The following is an 18,390-nucleotide window of genomic DNA, read 5'->3' as shown; positions in this document are numbered from 1 at the left end:
AACAACACACTCTCAACTAACGAGAATGAGTCATCCGAACAGGTTCCGCTCGGTGCTTGTGAACGAACCTAATTTTTTACAATAATTTCATTCTAGTTTTGTACAGTTTTTTTTTTCGTTTGTTTTTTGTTAGATTCGCCACGGCGTTGTTTTTCACGGTCAATTTTATGGTAGTACTAAAATTATCTCGTAATTGATCGTGTTATTAATTTAGGAAGCTGCCACGGTGTAGATTGGTGTATTGAATGGGCCGGCTCGACCGGGGTAATACCATGTGTTTTCTTTGCGAGAGATAACAGACCAGTCGCCTGATGGTATCAAGTCGGTATATAATGACGTAAGGCATGAATGGCCCGGCTCGACTGGGGTTGTACCACTGTTTTTTGTGCATTGATTTCAACATCATTGGATGAGAAATTTGAACAGAAAACATATACCAACCTAGAACTGATATTTTACCGTTTTTTTTATATAAGTTATAGTATTGTATAGTGGGAATTTTAGTCCTACATAAATATGAACATAGCATCACGGTTCATTCCCTTATCAAAGGTGTAGGCAGAGATTATAACACCCATATCACCTTGTAGTCATCGCTATATTCAATAAATGACTCACCATTAGAATCGTATCCCACAATAACAATATCAGTGAGATTCAACCCTTCGACAGTCAGGTCTTTCCACACAGCCAAGGCTCTGTTCAGCGCCATGGGTCGCAGCGGCACCAGCACAGCGGCAGGCGGCCGCAGCCAGGAGTCTTCTAACCAACTCCTGAGGGTCGAGCTCTTGCTGGTAGGCGGTGGGAGAGGTTTCGGATCGAAGTTCCTGATCTCCGATTGCGAGGGATCCGCTGGAAGTTTGATTCGTGTTAGATATTCAGTTTTGCCTTTCATCTCCGAAGGGGAAGGAGGTGTAATTAGTGCACCAACTTTCCACCGTTCGTGTTCCGTCCCATGATGTGATAAGTGGTGAGCCTATCATCATATGAGGCATAAGTTCTGTACCGTGCTGATGGCAGAGAACCCAAATATGACTGCCGGATTCAAATCCGGGACCTCAGGGCGGTGTCAGACCACCGAGGCAGTCAGCTACTAGCGCAATTACTTATTGATTAATTTAGAAATTTGAAAAGGCGATAGCCTAGTTGGGTGTGGAACGGACTGCCGAGGCGAATGTCCGCAGGTTCAAAACCCAAACACACATATGACTTTTCTAAAAAAATATTTGTGTATTCTTTGTGAATTATCGCTTGCTTAAACGATGAAGGAAAATATCGTGAGGAAACCTGCACCTGAGAAGTTCTCTATAGGAATTTTGAGGGTGTGTGAAGTCTGCCCGCACTATAGCGTGGTGAACTAAGACCTAATCTCAGTGATAGAGGAGGCCCGTGCAGTGAGACAGTATATAATACAGGGCTGATATTGTTATTAATTTAAAAGAATACCCACAGCCGTCTGTCTTCGGATTCCTTTGTCCACCAGTTTCCAGATCTTCATCAGATTCTGTTCTGACATTCGGAGGTTCCTCCTCGTCCATAGCTCTGGTGGTGGAAGGCGGTGTGGTGCTTTCAGTCTGTAAAATATGTTATAAATGAATGCGATCAGTACAAATGTTTTGAAGATAGAGTTCTAAGATATATATAGCGGACATTAGATTGAAATACAAAAATATTGCGCTCATGTAATGGTTCAATCTACTGTGAAATAGCAAAATAGCAATGTTAAATACTTCATATATCCATATCGTGATTTGCATGTTTTAAATGCACATGCTAGCATATCGCACGTTGAAAACAAAAGTGGCATTCTACGAAATTTAACGGTATTAAGTTAGAGCGACATTTGGAATCTGCAGAAAAAACTAGAAAATAAAAATAGAAAATATAAATAGGATAATTAAGGATAAACATAAAATAGATAGGTTTTAAAGTATTGTAAGAAAATAGTATATAAGATAAACAATAGAAATAAGTAAAATAAGAATTGCTAAATGTATATAATGATATATATATAATATTAACAATTAAAATAAGCCGTAAATATAAGATATAAGATGAATAGATTAAGAATATATATAAGATAATACAAGTAGATAAATAGATATGTATAAACTTAGAAAAAATGTAAAAAAAAAAAATGAATAAAAAAAGAAAAATGCCAAAAAATAACCCTTGTCCTGGATAGGGGGAACGAGAGTGGGGCGTAGAGTCCCACAATAAAAAAAAAAAAAAAAAAAATTTTCATGTCCTAGGCGAGCGCAGTGGAATACCAAACAATACTTTGTAATTCAAGGTGTTGATGTTTCTACTGTTTATGGATCGTATCGCTTACCATCAGGCGAACGGCAAGCTCGTCCCGTCATTCAGAGCAATAAAAAAATGCTCTGTAAAAATTCCGCGCAGTCGCGTACGAAAACTATTGTGACATCAATCGAACCAGAAGTGTGAATGAAAATAGTTTTGACTAGCCCTATTGTAGGCTAGATATTAGTTTATAAACTTTGCTATGTTATAGTTGGGTCTTCCAAGATTGTTGCTTTGCGTTTAGATATGTCCTACATATTTATAACGTCTGGGAACCATGTATATGAAATAGGTGTGTCGCTTTTCAGGTATAAATATGTACTGGCATAAAATGTAGTGAAATGCAACGAAATAATTTATTTGAATCCGTAAAATGTTATACATTATTAAGATTCCGTCAATATTAACTCTACCACCAGTTCGGAAAGCGGTTCTCACCAGAGAAGAACGGGCAAGAATCTCTGGTGTTGTTCTTTTCAAAATCAGATATTATAGTATCTTAATCCAGGACTTGGTCTATTCATGTGACAAATTCATTCAAATTCGTTCAACCGTTTCTGTGTTTCCTTCCAACGAAGCTCTTTAACATTTGTAAGGATAATATTAGTAAAATTGCATTTCTATTTTGAAATTAACTCTTGGTCTCTCGTGGCTCGCCGGCGAGCCAAGACAGCTACATGACATTTGCGTGTGTCACGGGATTATAACCTTATATACTACATAATAAGGTTATTTTTCCGTCACACGCGTAGCTGTTTGACAAGTCATGACGGGTTAAGGAAAACGATGATAATTTAAATTCATTGAGAATAATTTCTGTGCTAAAATTATGATTATTTGAACAGGCTGGTATTTAGTTTTTGGAAGGTACGTTTATACCGACGGAAACCTGCGAATGGGAATATACTGGAATCCCTTGGCTTAGCAACTGCACTGGCCCGGAGAAAAGTTGGGAAGGAAGTGTATGCGAAGGAAAGGGCTTCTTAGTATGGGTAGTAGGGGAAATGCTCCCGTATAGGCCTCAGTGTGAATTGGCAACCATGAGGTATACACACTTAACTATGTGCCTACGGCCGTGGCAAATGTCCCTCGTGCATGGGCGTGCATTCGGTGGGTATCTCAAACGCACAAGAATTGCCTCGGCGGTGAACAGGCTAGTATTGTGTCGAGATCATCATCTACCATCATGCAGTGCCTAAACACAAGAGGGTAGATAGAGGTGGAACTAGCACTCCTTCTTCCCATTTCTATTGGAGTCGTAATATCGAAACACTTACTCTCATCTCAACAGTGCTGGGACTTGTGAAGACCTCATCGTCTTTGTAAAAATTCTCAGCGCTCGACAGCGTGTTCTCTTCTAAACCTTCAGTAGTGTCTGATATAGTCACTTCCTCACTTCTCTCGTCTTCATTCCTAAGTCCCAGTGCTTCTGGTAGCTCTTCGGTCACATTATAAGCTTCTGTTGTGTTCAAAAAGTCTTCGGTTTCTGGAATTTTCTCTGCCGCTTCTTCTTGAGTTTCGGTTATTAAGTCTATTTCGTTTTGACTTTCGTCGCATATGCATTTGCTTATGAATAATAGTAATACGATTCTTTGGTATATTGACGCCATTTTTGATTATAGGCACATTGTTGTCTGTGATCTGTGAACAAGAATAGTTGTTGATTAGAAAATATATTTTGACCTTGCTTTTGCACGTGGTTATGGTTGGAATTCGGTGTGTAATAAATATTGAAGGTGGTTGGTTCTTATGTGAGGTGCAAGAAAACTTTACTGGTTGTAGGATATATTTTATATCCACCTGGATAGCGACCTTCACAATGTGTTAACCACCATAGTGGCCACGTGTGTGTCGTGTTCTGGGTTCAGCCTGTGTATATCCAGGCCGGCATAATTGTGTCAGACGACATTCTATTGGACCCCACTCTTTACCATCAGGTAACTCTGGTTGCTCTCGACGGTGCTATCTACGCAGAATGAGCTCAGTGTCTTGAAAACCGCGATAAAGCCCAAATAAAATAAACTAAAGAAATCACTATCAACAAATCTATATATTAACTAGTTGACCCGACACGTTGTCCCGTCTTAACTATGAATTTGCAGCGCATTCTGTCAATCGCTGACAATTATTTCAAACAATTGATAGTTATATAAAATTAATATTTTCGTTAAGTTTTCTAATTTTCTCCGCAATTTTTTGAATCTTTTCTTTCATAAGAACCTTCTCCTGACAATAACAAACACAACAAAAAAAAAACGTGAAATCGGTCGAGCCGTTCACGCGTGATGGCGTGACCAAGGGAAATAGGGATTCATTTTTATATATCTATACTATTATATAAAGCTGAAGAGTTTGTTTGTTTGTTTGTTTGTTTGAACGCGCTAATCTCAGGAACTACTCGTCCAAACTGAAAAATTCTTTTTGCGTTGGATAGCCCTATGTTCGTGGAGTGCTATAGGCTATATATCATCACGCTATGACCAATAGGAGCAGAGCAGTAACGGCTAATCTCAGAAACTAGGAGTTTGAACTGAATATTTCTTTTTGTGTTGGATAGCCCTCTGTTCCTGGAATGCTATAGGCTATATATACCATCACGCTATGCCCAATAGGAGCGGAGCAGTAATCGCTAATCTCAGGAACTACCGGTTCGAACTGAAAAATATTTTTGTGTTGGATAGCCCTTTGTTCCTGGAGTGCTATAGGTTATATATCGTCACGCTATGACCAATAGGAGCGGAGCAGTAATGAAACATGATGCAAAAACGGGGACAATTTATTAGTTTTGAGAGCTTCTGTTGCGTGCGCTGCGTAAACGGTTACAGTTATGCAACAATAATGTATGACGGGATTGTTCCTCTTAAAAAGTTCTACAAAAATATATCATAAAACAAAGTCCCGCTGCATCGGTCTGCCCGAACGTGTTAAACTCAAAAACTACCCAACGTATTAGGATAAAATTTGGTATGGAGACAGTTTGAGACCCTGGGAAGAACATAGGCTCCCGGGAAAATATATAGCGTGACTTTTATAACGGAAAACTTTATAACGCGGGCGGAGCCGCGGGCAAAAGCTAGTATATAGATATATAAAGTCGAAGAATTTGTTTGAAAGCGCTAATATCAGAAAATACTAAACCGATTTTGAAAATTCTTTCACTAATAGGAAGCTACATTACTCCAGAATGCTTTTTATCCCAGCAAAGCTTTCACGCGAGCGCAGCCGCATGCAAAAGATAATTAATAATAATGTAATGAATATTTATTTATTGAATTTATGTGTTTATCAATTAAATACAATTTTCTGCTTACAAAACGTCATGGTAAAATAATTTGCATAAACCATTCGTGTTATTAGTAATCATTAGATTTATCCGAGTATAGGTAGTCTGTCAGGTAATGGGTTTAAAGTTCAATTTTCGAAATCATACTGCGTTTATTGTTTTATATGCACGTGGCAAAGTGACGTCACTGCACCTGATGGTTAGAGTCGAGACGGACTGCATTTAAACTGCAGTCCGAATGCAAATTTGCTGCTTAAATTGTCTTTTTTTGGATACTGACCCCGCTGTCTATGCCGGGGGAAAACAGTGAATGGGATACCAGATTTCCTCGGCTTAGCGACTGTAGGGCCCTGGAGGAAAGTGGGAAGGGATAGTTGGGAAGGAAGTGTGAGAGAAGGATAAGGAACCATTTTACGATTGGCGGAGGGGAAAGGGAAGGGAAATGTTCGCAAGCCCTCATAGGCCTCAATGTGTACTTACAACAATGAGGTATACACACTAACTGTGTGCCTAGGGCCGCGACAAATGTCCACCGTGCGGGCGTGCAGGTGTGGAGACCGAGCACACAAGAATTGACTGGAAGGGGGCTTAAATGTAGTTAGTACAGGTCAGCGTTGCGTTAACCCTTACAGTAGTAGAGGCCCGTAGCCAGCTGTGCGACAGTATACAGAGAAGGGTTGATATTGCGTTACTAAATTAAACCAATTACTTATATTTTTGAAAATAACACTTTACTATAAGTTACTCGAATCGTAGATGTAAAATATAAATGTGTGTGTCGAACAAAATAAATATCAATACAAAGTAATTTTAATTTTACGCGCCCTAATGCCACTACTGCTATAAGAGAATTCGTCGCAGCGACAACTTCACATTTTCAGTCAGAAATACACTCACACAAATAATAAAATAATAAAACATTCAGACAAATAAAACCGGAATTTTTGGTTTAAATATTCGTTATTGATCGCTGATTTTTGACACAAAATTAGTAAAGGTAAAGACGAGTATGTGGTTTCATTTATTGACGCAGTGTCAAAATGACTGTATAAGTAACCAACCAACCAGGCGTAGTTTTGCTGGTGGTAGGATATACTTTATACCCGCCCAGATAGCGACCGCACACAAGGTGTTAAAACCCGCCATAGTGGTCCACGTGTGTCGCGTTCCGGGCTCAGCCTGTGTATATCCAGTTCCAACAGGCATAATTGTGTCGACCGAGGGGTAATCATCTCTCGTCAGTCGACATTCTATCGGACCCCACTTCACTTACCATCAGGTGCAGTGAAGTCATGCTTTGCGCGTATAAAAAAAGGCGATATTGATGTGTTTATGGTTTTCTGCCTACCCCTAGAAGGGTAATGCTACGTTTATTAGCATTCAAATTGTCGCGTGCGTTTCATCTAAAACATGATGTCATCGAGGGACAGTTTGAGTTAACAAAAAGAGGAGTCCGAAGCAAATACCCGTTTGGTTGGTAAAATTTCACATTTTATGAACGTATGTTTTTGTTTTTTTGATTTCGTATTACGTCTGCAACTGGGTGATTTTTTTGTGGGTAAAGGTGTGTTTATAATTGAGGTTTAGAGCGGACATTTTTTTTTTTAAGTCACATTTTGCTGTTGAGAGATTTGTGTAGTGTGAACGGAATGGCGCGTAGAGTTGGATATAAATACCGGAATAGATTTAATATATTGTAGTATTTTTGGTTGCTAGTAGTTTTGAATTGTAACATACTTAATAAGTGGTAATAGCCTAGTTGTGAGTGGAACGGACTGGAGGAATGTTCGTCGGTTCAAAACCCAAGAGCACACACCTCTGATTTATCTAAAGTTATGTGTTCTTTGTGAAATATCTTTTGCTTTAACGGTGAAGAAAAACTGCATACCTGAGAAGTTCTCTATAAGAATGTTGAGGGTATGTAAAGTCTGCTCGCACTACAGCGTGGCGGACTAAGCCCTATTCCCTCTCAGTAGTACAGGAGGCCCGTGCTCAGCAGTGGGACAGTATATAATACAGGGCTGATATTATTATTAAACCCACTTGCACATTCCAAGGGTTTTTACAACAAAACTCCACACTAATAACAGCATAAAGATCAAAATAAAAACAAAACAAAAAACGCCCGTATTTAATATCCGTGCGTGAGCGCGGTCCAACAATCATTTGTATGTGTGCGCCATCACATGATGCCATTATGTCAGAATGTGGACGCGGGCGTTTTTTTTGAGACACTCGAGTGAATTCGGGTTCCTTGAGTTAGAAATATTTTAGAAATGTAATGGTTGTGCTTTAATGGAAGATCCTTCTTAATTTACTGGTAGCAGGTCTCTCATATGTGAGAGTCCTGGGTAGGTACCATCGCAGTGTCTATTTCTGCCGCCAAGCAGCACTGTGTAGTCACTGTTGTGGGCATTGTAATCAGTGTAACTTCTGGACATAATAAGACTTAACACCTCATGTCTCAGGATGGTGAGCGCGGTGGAATACAACTTTATAATTCAAAGTGTTGGATGGTGTTACTACTGTTTATGGGCGGTCGTATCGCTTACCATCAGGCGAACGGCAAGCTAGTATGCGCATTCAAAGCAATGAAAAATAATTTTTTTTCCAGGAACAAGGCATTACAGTATTTTTGGGACCTTCATTAAGGTCCAGCAGTGGCGTAGGTAACAAAGAGCGAAAGTGTAAAAATAAATAAGTGTTCCCGGTCCAGTGTTCATGAATGGCTTTATTGACTTCGTTGAAATCAATGTAGTGTAGTAATCTAATTTAGTGTAATACGTTTAGTGTTTACAGACGTGTGACGTCATAAAATCGACGCCATATTGGCACAAGCGTTCACTTATTTAGTTATTTTTGTTAATGACTTCTTTAAATTGAATACGTATTTTAATTAAAGTCCGTAGCGAGATGATATATAATGGATGGTACTTATGAATCATTCGTAATAATTTTCTTGTATTTTTTTTATTTTTTTATTTATTCTTTATTTTTAGTGTCCACAGACACCACTAAATAACTAATCGAATAGCCTATATCATACGGAACCCAATTATAACATTTACCAAAGCTTTACATAATAATCAGTCGAGTTTCAAAACAATAAGTTTGCTTTTTAAGCGCGTGCAAGTTTATGAAAGAGTGCATTGTTTTCCTCTTTCTAAAGTTGTTGACGGCTCTCTGTTCTGTGGTTTTATAAGTATCGACGGTCCCCAAGAACAAAATCTCATCTGCAATATACTCTAGTTGCAGTATGAAGGTATTAAGTTAAGTGAAAATATAAATAATATAATGTAATTTTTTTATTGCTTCGAATGACGAGGCGATACGCTCATAAACAGTAGAAACACCAACACCTTGAATTACAAAGTATTGTTTGGTGTTCCACTGCGCTCGCCATTCTGAGACATCTTTAAGTTTTATTATGTCTAGTTACACTGGCTACAATGTCCTTCAAACCGGAACACAACAGTGACCACACACTGCTGCTTAGCAGAAATAGACATTGCGGTGGTACCTATCCAGGCTCTCACATATGAGATACCTACCACCATTTATTTTACTTTGTATCTGACCGTAGTCAATATGTCTAGTAAATGGGAATTTTCTCATTCCCTATAACATTTGTCTTGAGTTGACGAAATGTGCGTATATCCTCTGCCTACCTCTGCGAAAAGCGTGATGAAACAGTTCCCATGCGCGTTATGTAACCCGTCTCCAATGGGTATACCATATATCGACGGGTCGTGACTCGTCCATAAATACATATATGGTTAAATCACTTTCGATTTTTCTGTACGCATTACGTGCGAATGCTCATTTTAATGTGATCGACAGTGTTGCCAGTTTGTTAATATTCCCCCAAATTTTGGGGGAATAAATTGTCGAGATTTTTACGTATATTGTTCGGGGTAGGATTGTCAGATCGAAATATAATTTTACTTTTACTTTACTTCTTGCGAAACTTCATGATTGGAGTGAAATCGCATAATATTATAAAAAATGTGACATAAACATTCATAACATTTGAGCGCGTTGACTTACAATCTTTATTTTTTGACATCTGAAAGAGACTGTAGTCCCGAGTATTTGATATGAATTTCAACTTGAGCTCTACGCGTTCCTGAGAAACAGAATTTTGAATGACATACGGTTAATAAAGGGACTACAAATACACCTCTAAATTTTCAAAAAAATATGTGTATTCTTTATGAATTATCGCTTGCTTTATCTGTGACGAAAAACATCGTCAGAACACATGCATACCTGAGAAGTTATCTATACGAATTTTGAGGGTGTGTGAAGTCTGCCCGCACTAAAGCGTGTTGGACTAAGACCTATTCTCAGTAAAGAGGCCCTTGCAGTGGGACAGTGTACAGGGCTGATAGTATTATTTATTAGTTTAGAGGGGGCCGGTGCAGTGGGACAGTATATAACACAGGGCTGATATATATTATTATAAGGTCCCTTTTGAAATAAAGACCGAAATAATCGTTATATATTCGAACATACGTTTACCTACACACAACACGACTGTGCTAACACGCGCGATCTTTCAAAGTCAGTTCAAGTTCTAAATCATTGTATATGTGTAGTTAGAAACCTTTACGTATATCAAGGATTTTTCCCATACATGTTAATAGCTGTTAGAGATAGAATATTGTAGTGATGTGATATTTTTATCGATATTATAGAATAGTTGACTAGTTTTTAACGTTTATCAAAAAGTAGCTTTCGCTTGCGGCTTCGCTCGTGTGAAGGATATATATTTTCCCGGGATAGAAAGTAGCCTATAACCTTCCCAGGGTCTTAAACTATCTCCATACCAAATTTCATAAAAATCCATTCAGTAGATTTTGAGTAAATCGATAACATACAGACAGACAGGAAAGGGGACTTTGTTTTATAATATGTATAGATGTATGCCATCCAAAATGTAATTGAAAACAATTGTCAATATCCACGCAATAATTAAGTTGTAAAGGTTATGAAATTTTGAGAAAGGGGTAGCTGTTATGTATCATTGTTTTTGAAAATTCTATCATCATCATCATCAGCCTATATCTTTGTTCACTGCTGGACATAGGCCTTCTCCAATACGCGCCATTTTACCCTGTCTTCGGCCTGTCGCATCCAAGTCTTACCAACGAGCTTTCGCAGATCGTCACTCCACCTAGCTGGAGGGCGTCCTACACTACGTTTGTCGTGGTCTCCGCTCAAGAACTCGTTTGAAAATTCTATATAATTGTAAAATGTAGGTAAATATAGTAAATTTGACTTTTCTGATGATCAATACCTCGTCCCCCGTGATTATGAACCGTCAGGAGAAAATTATAAAAAACCGCTATAAAATTTGAAAAATAGTCATTTTAATGTTTCTTTGTACCCTTTGCAAACGGTCTTAGGGGCAAGCTACGAAGTCTAAAAGGAGATAAAAGGCGATGTTCTGTTACATCGACGCGCGCCCATCCCTTTGTCTAGTTGACACGAAATTTATTGGACAATTTACGTCGTTTACCTGCGCTTGCGCAGCGCACAGCGTACTAATGGCTTACAGATGGACAGTAACCAAGGTCGCTATTTGTGTATGCGCCGCGCGAACTTTCCGGGATTCAATGGTGGTTTGGTGGTTGAGGTTTTTCGCGGTGATGCCGGTTTGATTTTTGGTGTTAGTGACTTCCTTAATGCGATGTAATGGTCGGGTAAAGCGATTTTTGGGTTTTTCGTTTTCGTATCGGCCCACGTCGCCACGCGGCCAAACGTCCATACAACCAGATCCCTATCGACTTCCGTTTTCCGTTTATTTACTTTTGTCTTTGTATTTGTTTTCTGTTATTGGCCGCGATATGTTAATGGCAATGTTTTTTGTATCGGGTTACCTTTTGAAAACTTTCACCCTTCGCCACTGCAACACATGCGCTTTTATTCTTCAAGGGGAAGGCAGGGGAGCAACCTAAGCCACTTTTCGCCAAGCGTCGGTGACGATAGAGGACTATCGCCATTAACATATATTCCACGTGGAATCCAGTGTCATTACAGACTGGTTATAATTAAAACTGCAATTCTTGTAATAAGGAAATTTTCGCGCCGCAATTAATGCAGTTATATCGGTTATGAACGTAAACGTTTCGCCTTGGAAACGCGTAATAGGTTAGGTATATTGATCTTGTTAGTTTCAATGTCTTGCGTGGAATACATTTTATTTAACACTAGCTTTTGCTCGCGGCTTCGCCCGCGTGAAGGAATTATCCGGGATAAAAGTCCAATGTATGATAAAAGTCTTGCTACATATTATCCCGGTACTGATAGGTTCAAACTAATTTTATCCCTATGGGGGTTGAATTTATCAAAATCCTATTTAAGCGAACGTCTTCATCATAGTAGCTCCAATCTTTAATTTCAGTTCAATCAGCCGAAAATCTAAGTAGATTTATACAAACTTTCATCTCCTATTTTATCTCCTTAGGGGTGGAATTTATCAAAATCCTTTTTTAGGGGATGCCCACGTCATAACATCTACCTGCATGCCAAATTTCAGTCTGATCTGTCCTGTGGTTTGGGCTGTGCGTTGATAGATCACTATGTCAGTCAGTCACCTTTGAGTTATATATTATATTTAGACTAGCTTGTGCTAGATGCATCGCCCGCGGGAATGATAAAGGTACCCTGTAGCAATCAGGAGTAATTCAGCTTCCTATTCATCATCATCATCATCAGCCCTGTATTACATACTGTCCCACTGCACGGGCCTCCTTTACTACTGAGAGGGATTAGGCCTTAGTTCGCCACGCTGTAGTGCGGGGAGACTTCACTCACCCTCAAAATGCCTATATAGAACTCAGGTATGCAGGTTTCCTCACGATGTTTTCCTTCACCGTTAAAGCAAGCGATAATTCATAAAGAATATAACACATATTTTTTTTAAGAAAACTCGGGGTTGAGTGGCCTTGGACTTGCTTCCTATTAGTGAATTTAAAATCGGTTTAGTAGTTAATGAGATTGGCGCTTTCAAACAAACTTTTCAGCTGTTTACGTGAATTGAAATAAAAAGATTTACGGATTTACAATCAATTTGCAATCTACCCGGTTCTTGCATAGGTATATGGCACTTCACAGGTGGTAATTTACTAATCTTCTTAGGCGGCTTGAAATAAGTTTTTTTGGAAGCACGTCGGACAGCAGTTACTTCACAGTACACACTGTTGCTTGGCGGCAGAAATAGACATTGCGGTGGTACCTACCCAGACAGACTCACATATGAGAGACCTACCAACAGTAATATAGGTAATGCTTGATTGTTTTTAACGGTTTTTGAAGGTAGTTTTTTGTCAATAAGTATTTGTTTCAATTGTCAAATAGTTAATTAAGTAATAGTTAATTAAGACTGCCTCGGTGGCGTAGTTGTATTGCATGTCCGGTACAATAGCGCTCTGAGGTCCTGGGTTCGAATCCCGGGTCGGGCAAAGTGATATTTGGGTTTTTCTGCTCAGTATCAGCCCGGAGTCTGGAATTTGTGCCCGATATGGCGATAGGCTCGCCCCCTATCACATCATGGGACGGAACATACTTGGCGAAAAGTGGGTGCCCTAGTTGCGCCTCTGCATACCCCTTCGGGGATAAATGCGTGATGTTATGTTATGTTATGTAATTAAGTAATTTTGAAAACGATTTGAATTTTTGTCAAAACTGTAATAGCTGATTTCGGCAGAAAATTATCATTATCCGACCCTATATTGAACCCCAAACCTCAGAATTACCTCATACACTTTAATTTTTATTTATTTTACAAATCATAGCACTTACATTATCTGGGTTATTACAACTGCGTTGAGATGCGCACTAAGTTTAGAACTTGTATCGCGTATTCTTTACAAACCAGTAACAATAATTAAATATATCAGACTCTAGTTCGAAGTCTCAAAGTTACAAAAAAGAAAACAAATAACAATAAAAATAATAACTACAAATATTCTCTATAAAGAATGAACTACTAAAGTAAAACAGCACGAATAACCATGATATGAACTTGCACCACACAATAACAATACTATATTAATCACAATATAAATTGAATATAAAAATACATTAAAATGACAATGGAGTAAATAGATTATATATAAAGTAATTGTAATTTAAAATTGATTATTGCGTAAAATTAGGTCATGTCGTGCAGGTGTGCGGTTGTGATTTTTTTGTGGTATATCCTAAATTAGATTTGGTGGTTTTATAACTTGGTTATTTAATATCAGCCCTGTATTATATACTGTCCCACTGCACGTGCCTCCTCTACTGAGAGATTAGGCCTTAGTCCACCACGATGTAGTGCGGATTGGTGGACTTCACACACCCTAAATATTCCTATAGAGTACTTCTGAGGTATGCAGGTTTCCTCACGATGTTTTCCTTCAAGCGATAATTCACAAAGAATACAAACATAACTTTAGAAAAGTTAGAGGTGCGTTTGGGCTTTGAACCTGTGGACATTCGTCTCGGCAGTCCGTTCCACACCCAAATTGGCTATTGCTGTTTATTTCATATTAACTAGGTAAAACCGGCCATAGTGGTCCACGTATGTGTCGCGTTCCGGAATCATCTCCGACTTTTCTAAAATGATGTGGAAACCTGCATACCTGAGAAGTTCTCTATAGGAACTTTGAGGGTGTGTGAAGTCTGCTCGCACTACAGCGTGGTGGACTAAGGCCTAATCCCTCTCAGTAGAGGAGGCCCAGCAGTGGGACAGTATATACATGGCTGATATTATTTAATATGAAACAAATTGCAAGTTCATATATTTCTCGCTGACATTTCGTGTTCCGATGACCTCGTTCTTACAAGAATGTTGTTTGTTATTTCGTGGGTTGAACGGGAGATATTCAGGATCTTGGACTTGAGTTATAAATATTGTGAAACTCAGAAACAATATGAGTGTTGTTTGAATGCTCTTATCGATAAAAATATTTCTTGTTGTTATTTTAGGAAAATAATATGAATATAATTAGAGGTTGGTGCGTGTACAGTCATACACAATAATATCCGAATTATTTTAAAACTTCGAAAGGATTCTACATATTTATTTATTAGGTTTTCCAACAGACTTAATACTAAGATTACAATAATTTAATTATTATAACTTATAGCTAATACAACCACACTTATTACATCTATACTGTTATATAAAACTGAAGAATTTGTTTGTTTGTTTATTTGAACGCACTAATATCAGAAATTATAGGTTCGAATTGAAAAATTATTTCAGTTTTGGAAAGCTCATTTATTGGGGAAGGCTATAGGGTGTATAACGTCACGCTATGACCAATAGGAGCGCAGCATCAATAAAAATATTGTAGAAACGGGGAAAATGATTCCTCTTGAGAGCTTCCGTTGCGTGCGCTCAGTAAACGGTTAAAGTTGATATCCCGGGCAAGTATATAGCATGACTTTTACGGAACGGATATAGTGTGCCACTAAATAAGTAAGTTTGTTCGTCTACGTGAAAAAATAAAGTATTTTATTTTAATAAATTTTTAAGTAATTTTATATTTGTTAAGTTATTTTCGTTGCCGACTGTACACACGTCTATTAATTTACGCATTTATAAGATAAAATACGGTGGTTTTATTGTTATACGTTTCAACGGAAATAAATTAATACCGGTTCCTAATAAACATGTAAATTTTGTCACATCTAAGCAATAAAAACATTTATAGATCAACACGAGCACGTATACTCAACATTTGATGTTGTTATGATATATCCTACTTCAACTTTCAAAGTTTTCTCTGACTCGAGCTTTTTTGCTCGGGTTTATTGACCACCCGCCCTGATACCTTCAGGGAAGAGGTGATTCAGTCTCCCTGTTGTTCCCCGTGTACGAAAACCGTGTATAATAACACGTTAAGATATAACGTGTGTGTATATCCTACTAATATTATAAATGAGAAAGTTTGTGAGGATGGATGTATGTTTGTTCCTCTTTCACGAAAAAACTACTGAACGGATTTGGATGAAAGTTTTAGAGTAATATTGGTTATACATCAGAATAACACATAGGCTATAATTTATAATGATTTTGTGTAATTTGGTCATAATATAACGATACATTTCAAGTCGGAAAAAAAATATCCCGGAAAACTCCTACACGCGGGCGAAGTCGCGAGCAAAAGCTAGTTTCATATAAATAGATGTAACTCAGTTACGCTCTCAAGTGCGATATCAATTGAGATCAGCATCCTAAGATAGTCGATGTACAGATTATTTTCGACATTGCGTTACTAAATGAAACCACATACTTATCTACTTGGAAATAACAATTTATATTAAGTTACTTCAGCTGTAGATGTAAAATAAAAAAGTGTAACGAACAAAATAAGTATTAATATAAATTAATTTCAATTGTGCGCGCCCTAATGCCACTACTAATGCTGTACGAAAGATGATTGTCCCTCGACAGTCGACACAATTATGCTGGTTGGAACCGGATATACACAGGCTGATCCCGGAACGCGACACTTATGTGAGCCACTATGGCTGGTTTTAACAATGTGTGCGGTGATGGCTATCCGGGCGGATATAACACATATCCTACCACCAGCAAAAGATTCTCATTCATTGACATTTAAAAAGAAAAAATATATTTAATAACATATTTGTTAACATCACTTAAAACGACTTTGACCCGGGTCATTGACCTGTTGATTCGTTTTTTTTTATTATGTGTAAGCTCAATGTCTGATCATACTTGTTTTGGATTACAAAAACTCTCTACTCAACTTTGATTAAGGATGGTTATGATTTTATTCCTATAAATGGCCTTAAGCGGCGATAGCCTAGTTGATTGTGGAACGGACTGCCGAGACGAATGTCCGCAGGTTCAAATCCCAAGGGCACACACCTCTGACTTTTCTAAAATTATGTGTATTTTCTTTGTGAATTATCGCTTGCTCTAACGGTGAAGGAAAACATCGTGAGGAGACCTACATGCCTGAGGAGTTCTCTATAGGAATTTCGAGGGTGTGTGAAGTCTGCCCGCACTACAGCTACCCTCTTTATGATGGGTGGAACGGAGAAGGAAGGGAAATATTCACGATCCCTTATAGGCCTTAATGTTTACAACTATGAGGTATACACACAGGACTGTGTGGCTAGGGCCGCGGCAAATGTCCCCGTGTGCTGGCGTGCGTGTGTGGAGAACGAGCGCACAAGAATTGCCTCGGAGGGAAATCGCTTCGTCTATTTAAGACTTAGACTGACCAGTATTGAAAATTACATTCATAAACCGTTGAGTGTATTACGAAATTTATTTAACAGTAATACTAATAATATCAGCCCTGTATTATATACTTGCCCACTGCTCAGCACGGGCCTCCTCTACTACTGAGAGGGATTAGGCCTTAGTCCACCACGCTGGCCCAGTGCGGATTGGTACACTTCACACACCTTCGAAATTCCTATAGAGAACTTCTCAGATGTGCAGGTTTCCTCACGATGTTTTCCTTCACCGTTAAAGCGAACGATAAATTCACAAAGAATACACACATGATTTTAAAAAAGTCAAAGGTGTGTGCCCTTGGGTTTTGAACCTGCGGACATTGGTCTTGGTAGTCCGTTCCACACCCAACTAGGCTATCGCCGCTTTTTTTATTTAACAGTACAATCACAGAATTTACATGTTTTTACCGGGAAAGTCCACAAAGTTTCCTTTAGGAAAATACGCGATAGCAAAAACTAAACAATATTATCTATCCTTGATGTCAAATAATAATAAACAGGTTTTACGATGTATCGGATTTTACGCTCAATAGAAATGCGTATCCTTTTCGTTTTGATTCGGGAAATGTTGATTATAATATTGTTTTCTGTCCTTATATGTGTGCCTTGTGATGGCACTCGAATTGGTATTTGTCAAAGATGTGCGCTTTTTGGGCAAACCAATATTGATTTTGTGTTTTTTTAATATAAAATTGAAATTGGATTGGCTAAAAACCTTAATATCACTTTGGATACCCTTAGGATGCCACCATACATCATGATATGTGAGAATACATTTTTAGAAAATTGCCTGTATGTTTGTACACGCACCACGCAAAAACTACAGCATGGAATTTAATGTAGTTTTCACCGATACATTGCTAGAGGTTTAACTCAAAATATAGGCCCTATTTTATCTCGGGAAAATGTAAAATAGGAATTTTATCCCAGAAAGACTTTATTTTATAAAATAAAATGCTTTATTCATTACGTAGGCGAACATAGTCGCACTTATATAGTCAAGGTACATGAGAATATTTGATTATAATTATATAATAATAATTCGTTCAATTAAGTCACTTATATATACAGACAGACACTCAGAAAATTTAACGCACGCAGAGCCGCGAGCACAAGCTAGTATAACAATAAACTTGTCCAGTATATTTGTATAATCTCTTAATCCACACTTCGACCGCAACACGAGGAAAACAAGCCACTGTGTTAATGACATCATGATATTTTCATTATACGTTCTCACAGTTTGCCTTTGTACCTGTTTATTCTTACAACAAATATAAAAGATACCCTTACATATACAATGACTACATACCTTTATCCCTAAACGGTGGATAGGGACAATGGGTCATTGTCAATTTCTTTAAAAATACACACACATACAACATCACGCATTTTATTCCCGACGGGGTTTGCAGAGGCGCAAACAGGGCACCCACTTTTCGCCAAGTGTGTTCCGTCCCATGATGTGATAGGGGGCTAGCCTATCGCCATATCGGGCACAAATTCCAGACTCCGGGCTGATACTGAGCAGA

At 38.3% G+C, this 18,390-nt stretch overlaps 2 protein-coding genes across 5 annotated transcripts in view; one reads left to right on the top strand and one right to left on the bottom strand.

Moving 5' to 3' along the window:
• Positions 1–18,390, top strand: part of LOC115453808 — a 124,063-nt gene that overhangs the window by 44,772 nt on the left and 60,901 nt on the right. The gene's annotated exons all lie outside the window — the stretch shown is intronic.
• LOC115453643 overlaps positions 1–18,390 on the bottom strand; it is a 64,596-nt gene that overhangs the window by 41,417 nt on the left and 4,789 nt on the right. The window contains exons 2-4 of the mRNA XM_037440631.1: positions 3,582–3,945; positions 1,451–1,574; positions 619–852 (exon numbers count right to left, since the gene is read on the bottom strand). Coding sequence (XP_037296528.1) covers positions 619–852; positions 1,451–1,574; positions 3,582–3,914 — 691 coding nt within the window. The 5' untranslated portion in view covers positions 3,915–3,945. The remainder of the gene's footprint in view (positions 1–618; positions 853–1,450; positions 1,575–3,581; positions 3,946–18,390) is intronic.

The sequence above is a fragment of the Manduca sexta genome, chromosome 1 (assembly GCF_014839805.1).
Source record: "Manduca sexta isolate Smith_Timp_Sample1 chromosome 1, JHU_Msex_v1.0, whole genome shotgun sequence".
Taxonomy (NCBI): Eukaryota; Metazoa; Arthropoda; class Insecta; order Lepidoptera; family Sphingidae; genus Manduca; species Manduca sexta.
The sequence above is the reverse complement of the archived record's forward strand: the minus strand, read 5'-3'. Positions and strand labels throughout refer to the sequence as shown.